Raw genomic sequence first — 8760 nt, forward strand, 5'->3', positions numbered from 1 at the left:
TCAGGTACTTCCTTGTCTAATATAAGATTTTTTTTTTTCCTAATCAGTGTTACTGGTTTAATACTGTTACTTTTGTTCCTGGTATGTTAATGTACATTAGATGTAAAAAAAACAAAAGTCAAGACAAAAGGCTCAGATCGTGGTGGCTCAAAAATTAGAAAAGATCCAGAATACTTTTTAACAAGGACGTATAGGATCTGACAGCCTCCCATTTACCTGCCCTTTAAAAATAAATAAATAAATAATTGATTTCAGAGAGGAAGGGAGAGGGAGAGAGAGATAAAAACATCAATGATGAGAGAATCATTGATTGGCTGCCTCCTGCACGCCCCCTACTGGGGATTGAGCCCCCAACCCAGTGGTTGAGCATCTACCTATGAACCAGGAGGTTCAATTTCAGATCAGGGTAGGGTGTATTAGTTTCCTGCTGATGCTGTAACAAATTACCACAAACTTTGTGGCTTAACAAAATCCACACCAATTTATTATCTTGCAGTTCTGAAGGTCAGAAGTCCAAACTAGATCTTAGGGGTCTAAAATCAAAGGGTGAATTTCTGCTGGAGGTTCCAGGCGAACATCCACTCCTTGTCTTTTTCAACTTCTAGAGGGTGCCTGCTTTCTTTAGCTCCTGGCCTTTACTCCAACCTCTGCTTGCATCATCACATCTCTTCCTCTGACTCTGAACCTCCTGCCTCCCTCTTATAAGGACCCTTGTGATGATATTGGACCCACCAGATTCCAGGATAACTTCCCCACCTTAAAAATCTTTAATCGCATCTATAACATCCATTTTACCATGTAAAGTAACAGAGTCACAGATTCTGGGTACCAGGAAGAGGACATTGGAGGAGGTGGGGGGTGCCTTATTCTGCCTTCCACAGGGAGGTCAAGGGAGAGGAGTTATATAGTTGCAGACAGTTGTGTCTGAGAGAACGTCACTGAGACTGTGAAATCTGCCTCAAGATCTGAAGGAAGGGAGGGAAGGAACAGTGTGGATATTAGGGAAGGGCATTCCAGGAAGCAGGAACAGCCAATGCAAAGACCCCAAGGTAAGCCATTCCCTTTTCCTGGGACCTCCTCTTCCTTGCTGCTCCTAAACAACAGGTGCCTCTGCATCTTGCTTGAAGAGCAGAAAGGTTTGAGATCCCTATTCATCATTGGTCTCTTGGCCCAGTCTGTATTTCCCAGGGTTCCTCAAAGGGCAGATCAGCCTGGGGGGACAGGCAGGAACCTGAATCAGAAAGGCAATTGGGCCAGTCCTCCCCTTTACCCACAGTCCAACCCAGCGGTCACCTGGGGTCTGGAGTGGCTCTGTCCTTGTAGCGTTCGCCTGCGATGCCACTGGCACAGGGAGGCACTGGCCTCGGAACTGAGCTCCTGTGGAGCTCGTCCAGCTTCGGGCTGATAGTGGGCGATGTGGTGCAGGGCCCCAAACCACGTGGTCAGGTAGTAACCAACTAGGGGCAAGAAGAAGGGGTTGGTGCAGCTCTCCCGGCTTTCCTGGTGGCCCGAAGGCCCCCGCAGTTTGCCAGCCTTTCCTCCTGTTGCAGGTGAGGCTGTTTGGGGTGCCCCCCTGTTGGGTCCTGACTTCTGGGGATGGGGGCTCACCTTCTCCCAGTAGCTCTTCAGGATCCAGGAGCTCCATAAGAAACTCCACGTCCAGCTGTGTCTCCCCGATGTCCGGACTCCAGATAAGCTCCTCAGTCAGCGCGGGCAGGAAGGCGTCGGCGCCCAGGGGCTCTGGGGACGCCAAGGGCAGGCTCTGAGCTGGACGGGGATGTGCAGGCCCCTTCCATCCGATCCCCAGGACAGCGAGCGCTGGCTGCCCCTCACTTGCTTGGGGTGCAAATGCCTCTTACCTGATCTCCAGGCCTGCAGAGACACCTCACATAGAACATGCCACCCTCGCCCCTGGACTTGCACACAGGCACCTCCTAAACGGCTCCTACAACCCTCAAGGGCGGTCCACATCCAGGTAGATGCAGGCTCTCCTCCTTTACCTTGTTTCTCGCCCGAAGCCAGGCCCTCGTAGATGTCACTGCACATCGCCAGCAGCAACGCCACCTTGCGGCGTGGGGCACAGGCAGCGTGGAGGTGCCGGAGGCGTGAGTGGATGCGGCTCCGCAGGGTGGGGGCGGCGCCCTGTCCCTCAGGCCCAGCCCCCTGAGCTCCGGGAGGCCCAGCCCCCGCCCGCAGGGCTATTTGTTGCCTCCGCAGTCGCCTCAGCTCTGGGGCCCTGAGCGTGCGGAGTCGTGTCCACAGGGCCGGCATCAGTGGCGCCAGCACTGCCCGGCACAAGGCTGCCTCCACCGCGGGGCCTGCGAGGGGCGGAGGGAAGAGTCGCTCGGCTGACCCCTGACCCGCACCAACCCGCTCGCTCCACCCACCCACCCAGGCCTACCGCCACCCCTCCCTAACTTCTGGCCACCCACAAGTGTAGACATGGGTATGAACACATGTGGAAGAGGAAGCCTGGGTGTGAATACGCATGTGGGGGAGGGAATCATGGCTGTCACACCTGTGTGAGATGGAGTGGTGGTGAATAGAAGAGGTGGTACTACCTATAGAAAGGGCATGTGAGTGGAAAAGGAAGCAGTTTGCACAGGGAGAGAGAGGAAGAACTGGGGTGTGAACACATATGTAGGTCCAAGGGATGGTACATATATGAACGATGTGGGTTCAGGGAGTGGCTAAAAATCCCCTCCCAGTCCTATTACCAAGATCCTCGTTCTTCTGGGGGACCCCAGGCCCTCTGCTCCCAAAGATAGCCCTGACATTGGGGTCCGTTGCTAAGTGATCCTGGAGGTCAGTAAGGAGGTGCCGCACATCCTGGAGCAGCTCGGTGGCGGGGTCCCCAGGCCTGTGGGGGCCCTCAGCTTCTGATGTGAGGCGTGCCTGAAGGCCTCGGAACTGCCTGGCCACATAGCTCCTCCGGGCCCTGGCGAGAGCCTGGACATGACTAGTAAGCACATCCTCAGGTCCTCCTTCTTGGTAGTCCTCCTCCTCCTCCCCCAGGCTGGCCAGAGCTGGCCCAGGATGGTGTACTTCTGGGCTGAGCGGGCCTTCCACCCAAGAGACCCGATGAGGGGTGGTGTTCCTGGGGGCTGAATGTGAAAACAGGGTTGGTCCCACGGAACAGCAGCAGCAGCTTCCTCATCTCAAGGACCCAGGGCCCTGCCCAGCTAACCTGGATCACTTATCTTGGTAGCCTCTGGAGCTGCCTCTGGGGGAGATTTCATCCCTTGCCCTCTGTGGGTCTCCAGGTAGAGCTTGTTCACCACAGAGATCATCCTCTCTGAGGTGTTGAGTTGGCCACTGCCATTCTGCAGAGTATCTGAGGGCCAGCAGAAGTGAGGTGTCCCTGATGTCCAAGGGGCCAACCCTGGTCCCTTCAGTGCATCAGGAGACTTAGTTCCCAGCCTTATTACTGAAAGAGCTGTGGTTTGGCCTTGGCTCATCCTTATTCAGGCCCAGGAGTCCCGCCTCCCGCTCTCTCAGATGTCCTTCCTTACCCTCCCTCAAACCTAATAGTTGGTCTGCCAATTGCCATCCTCTGGGACCAAGTAGGCAGAAAGTTGGTCTCTCCCTCCCTTAGAGAACCATGCCTCACCTGTGTGTTGTTCTCTAGTCCCTAGAGTGGGAGGGGGCAAGAGCAGTGTTCTGGGCAAAACATCCCTGAGGAAAGAGAAGTAGGAGCTACAATGTGGGTAGGTGTTTTAAGGAAGGATCCCCCTTAGCCCTTTTGATGGGTAACTTGTACCTGCTGGCTGACAGGAAGGCCAGGAGATGGGGCAGGTCTGGCATGCAGAGGTGAGAGGATTCCAGAGACACACCTAGGGAAGGGGGCCAGGAGGGACAAGTTAGAAAACATGAGGGGTGGCAGCCTCCTCTTCCCTGCGACTCTCTCTTCCCAAGTCCTGAACCCCCAAGAACCTTCAGAACGGGGGAATTTCTACTCCTTTGAGTCTCCATATTTTCCTGCATCTTTAGGCTTGCATCTCACTTATGCCACCAAATATTCATTCATTGGACATATAAGTATTTATTGAACACCTTTTCATTCCCAGATACTGGGGATACAGTTGTCAAAAAGCAGACATAATCACTGCCTTCCTATGGCTTACCTTTTAGTAGAGGAAGACAGAAAATAAATGAATAGAAAAATAAAGATAAGTGAAGTATATTATATTGAGTGCTATAAACAAAATAGAGTAATTGAAAATGACTAGGGCTTTCTTAACTCTGGCAGTCAAGGAAGGTTACATTTCCACAGAGGGCTGAAGGATGGAAATAAATCAATCATTCAAAGAAGAGCATTAACTTGGGGTAAACAAATGCAAAGGCCCTGAGGCTAGGACTCATCTAGCGTGCCCAAGGAACAGAGAAGAGTACAGTGTGGCTGGAGCAGAGTGAATGAAGGGCAGCAGATGGAGAGGTGGGCAGGTTGCCTACTGAAACACCTTATAACCCATGATGAGTTTAAATTTTTAACTAAGGATATTGCATATCCTTTAAGAGTTTAAAACAGAAATATATAACATCTGATTGACTGAAATACTACTTTGGCTGCTGTGCCCAGATTGGATTGCCGGAAGGAAAGGGTAGGCACGGGGATACCAGAGAGGAGGCTACTGAAATTGTCTGAGAAAAAGGTGATGATGGCTCAGACTAGGGTGATGAAGGCAGAGAGGACTGGGAAGAATTGGGAGATATTTTGGAAGTAAAGTTGGCCATTCTTGATGATAAATTTGCTATTGACTACAAACTCGGGGGTAGGCACCTCACCTCCAGGAAGCTTCTGGATCTGGTAGGTGTTGACTTCCCCTGGTGAAGGTCCTGTTCTCAACACCAGGACCTGGCTGGGTTCATGTCCTGTGACCAGAAAACTCTGTGGGGAGGAGAAAAAGGTCAGCATGAAGAGGATTTGTGCAGATGTGTTACTTTTGCCTGCCTAGCATCTACTTCCCTTATTTAGGGCTCCACACTCCAAGTTTCCTCTAAAGATCCCCACTCCTTCTCAGTCAGTGTGCGTGGGCTGACTCCCCACAAGTCCTCAGAGTGAGTCCATGATCTGAGCTAGCCAATAGGATGACAGTGCTCTCTGACCACTGTGAGTAGTTCAGAGATGGGCATGTGACCCAAGCTCAGCCAATGGGAATCTTCCACAGGAATTTTGCTGAAGCTCTTTGGGAAGAGGCCTTTTTTTTTTTTTTTTTTTTTTAATAGTTTATTGATTTTTACAGAGAGGAAGGGAGAGGGAGAGAGAGAGAGAAACTAATGTGGGAGTGTAACATTAATCCCCCCCTGCCCCCCCCCCCCCCCACACACACACACACTTGGGGATTAAGCCTGCCACCTGGGCATGTGTCCTGATCTGGAATCAAACCAGCAGCCTTTCGGTGCATTGGCAACACACAACCAACTTAGTCACACTGGCCAGGGCAAGAAGCCTTTTACAATGGAGTTGCTAAATCTGTTGAGGTGTGGTGCTGTGCTCGGGACAGCCATCTCAGACACCATAAGGAGAGAGCTCCCTCAAGGAGGGAGCTATGATAGACCCGTTAGTTGTCTTATCCAAATCTATCCCCTATTCCTTGCAGAACCCCAACTTTGTACAGGGCATTAATATGCACAGCCATAGAAGATGAATAATAGTCAGTGGCTTCCCATCTCTGGCTGTATAATTCCTAGATGAGCTTTAAAAAATATTGCTTCTGGGCCCCATCCATATATTCTCAATCAAATGTAAAGGCTATCGCTTTTGTTGATAAAAGAAACAGATGCAACTGGTGCTTCCTTTCTTCCCTTCTGGCCTGGAACACACACATGTGCTTGGACCCGGAGCAGCCACTGGGCAACTATGGGAAAGTCCAAGAGAACTGCGGACGCTGCCCTTGATGCCACTTAAGGTGCTGAACTAGAGCCAGCAGTTGCCTTTCTGGTTATGTTAGAAAGATAAATGCTGTCCTGGCTGGTTAGAGCATCAGTGCACACACCGAAGTGTCGTGGGTTCGATTCCAAGTCAAGGGTGCATACTTAGGTTGTGAGTTAGATCCCTGGTTGGGGCGTGTGTGGGAGGCAATCAATCAATGTGTCTTTCTCACATAGATGTTTCTCTTTCTCTCTCTCCCCCATCCCTCCCTTTCACTCTCTCTAAAAATCAATGGAAAAATATCCTCAAGTGAAGATTAATAAAACAAAATAGCAACAACAACACAAAGAAATAGCCTGGCTGGCATGGCTCAGTGGTTGAGCATCAACCTATGAACCAGGAGGTCAAGGCACATGCCCGAGTTGCAGGCTCAGTCCTCAGTGTGGGGTGTCCAGGAGGCAGCCAATCAATGATTTCCCTCTCTTTTCCTCTCTAAAATTAATAAATATATATATTTTTAAAAGAAATATAGCCAAAACCGGTTTGGCTCAGTGGATGGAGCGTCGGCCTGCGGACTGAAAGGTCCCAGGTTCGATTCTGATCAAGGGCATGTACCTGGGTTGCGGGCACATCTCCAGGGGGTGTGCAGGAGGCGGCTGATCGATGTTTCTCTCTCATCGATGTTTCTAACTCTCTGTCTCTCTCCCTTCCTCTCTGTAAGAAATCAATAAAATATATATATAAAAAAAGAAATATAAATGCTTATTTGTTTAAACTACTATAGAATGAGCATTTGTTACTTACAGCCCAAAACATTCAGAATTCCCCACAGTTTAAAGCAAAGCAAAGAATTAGGATGAAGAGAACTGTGTAAGTTGTCTGATACTCAGGATCCAGGCATTCCTGAAATTCTGGGGTTTTCAGTCATTTGAATCAATAAGTAGCCTTTATGGCTTGGCCTGTTTGTGTATGTCACTAACAACCAGCAGAGTCCTAACTGATCCAGGGTGTCATGAGAGGGTCAGAAAGGGTCTCCAGCTATGAATACTCACCCCGGGTGGCCACAGCTCCAAAAGGGCTTCTGCAGCCTGGGCGTCCAGCTCTGGGACCTGCCACACTCCCCAGGTCCTCTGCAGTCGAAGAAGTGGCTCTGGGGCCCTGAGAACCCCTAAGCAGGTCTCACCTGCTCCATTCTCCTGTGATGGGACCAGTCTGGGAAGTGCAGGGTCCGGGAGACCAGGGGTCAGAGATGGGCAGTTGGACACTGAGGTGGGATCAAGGGTAGGAAAGGAAAGCCTGGGGGTGAGGGATCAGAGATGGGGTAAGGGGTCCTGTGCGGGGCACCAATTGGATGGAAGGGGTTCTGAATCCAGGGGCAGGAGATGGAGACCCCAGCCCCAGTACTACTCACCTCTCCCCATTGGTGGGGCATGCCAAGGCTTGGTCCTCCGGCTGGGCCATCCTCAGGATGTAGGAGGCCAGCAAGCCATGGCCTGGCCTCTGGCAGGGAGGAAGATAAGGCTCAAGGCTGCTCTAGTTCAGGGATTATGTTCAAAATATTTACAACCAACATGGCAGAGACCCTGACCAATTGGAACGGACCTACGGCTCCTTGCTGTGCCAGGTGTGAATTCTTCCACCACTGGATGGCGGTGTGCTCTGGGCGTGCCAGCAGGAAGATCAGTGTGTCTTGGGGTAGGGGAGAGGGAGAGGACTCAAAATGACAAACATTTACCAAATGGTAGGGAAATGTTTCAGGTTTTAATATCCAGCGCAGCCGTGTGAATGTGGACCAGTTGAGTAACAAGCCTAGCCAAGACCCGGTGCCTAGTTAGGATCCATGACACCAAAGTTATACAATTTCCCCTCCTCCGCCCTTCAGACCACAGAGGGGCCCTCAAATATTGCCCCATTATATTTTTTTTATGAAAAATTTCAAACAACAAAAATAATGGAAAAGAATTTATAGGGAACTCCCATATGCCCACTACCTAGATTCTACCATTATTTTAATCTTTGCTTTCTCATATAGACATCCCTCTATCTGTCCATCGGACCCCAACTCTTAACCAGGTACAGAGTCCTATAGTGGGCATTTTTGAACATTTCCCCTGTAGCACTCCCAGGTGTAGGAAACCTGGGTCCATGCATCCAGGCATCCATGCATCCCACAAATATTGAGTACAGGCCCAGAATTAGGTGCCTGTGGCCTGGGGACAGAATAGGCCTGCTCTCAGGGGGCATCCATCTTCTTGGGGCGGGTAGAGAAGATGGATAATAAACAGCTTAACAAATCAACCAGCCCGCTGACCAGAAGCCCACGGTGTTAGGAAGGGGGAACCAGAGCAGGTGCCCTGTCCAGGGAGGAGCAGGCAAGAGGGGTGGGGGAAGGAGGCAGGTGCTCACCTGGGTCCCATGGGAGGGAAGGAGGAGGTGGTTGGTGCTGGGCAGAGCAGGATGGGGAGCTGCTTAATACCAAAGGTGGCACAGGGGGATAACCATGCCAGCTGCTGGGTCCCTGGGGGCCCCTACCTGTTCTCCGAGGGGAGGCCTGAAGGAGCAGGAAGTGAAAGTATTTCCTCACAGAGAGGAAGCTGAGCTGGCTGGGTGGGGTGGAGGGGGAAGAGGCGGAGCTGGGGGGGATCTGAAATTGACTTCTTGCCTCTTTCTGGGGCCTTAGGCCTCAGATAACAGGGCTTTGGAAGAAGGATCCTGATGATGGGAAGTCAGGGGTAGGAGCCTCTCTGGCACCCCTTGCTCTATTTCTCACAAGAGCCTGTAGATGTCTTGGTTTCCTTAAGTGGCCCAAGCTCTCACCCCCTCCCTCAGCTGCTTCCCTGCGAGCCCACAGAAAGGAACAGCGAGGCCAGACAGCTGATTGTTAGTTT

The 8760-nt window shown here is 51.3% G+C and overlaps 1 protein-coding gene across 1 annotated transcript; it reads right to left on the reverse strand.

The window, feature by feature from the left end:
• Positions 1–753: 753 nt before the first annotated feature.
• On the reverse strand, positions 754–8048 carry RINL (Ras and Rab interactor like). Its single transcript, XM_081106722.1, has 12 exons — positions 7475–8048; positions 7284–7372; positions 6925–7084; positions 4786–4888; positions 3761–3833; positions 3611–3675; positions 3188–3334; positions 2718–3104; positions 2001–2318; positions 1609–1740; positions 1294–1457; positions 754–1211 (listed from the first exon to the last, which is right to left on the reverse strand). The coding sequence occupies exons 2-12, from the start codon at positions 7331–7333 to the stop codon at positions 1155–1157; spliced, it is 1656 nt and encodes a 551-aa protein (XP_080962848.1). The 5' UTR covers positions 7334–7372; positions 7475–8048; the 3' UTR covers positions 754–1154.
• Between the last annotated feature and the right edge of the window lie 712 nt (positions 8049–8760).

The sequence above is a fragment of the Myotis nattereri genome (genome assembly GCF_964212035.1).
Source record: "Myotis nattereri genome assembly, chromosome: 15".
NCBI classification, from domain to species: Eukaryota; Metazoa; Chordata; class Mammalia; order Chiroptera; family Vespertilionidae; genus Myotis; species Myotis nattereri.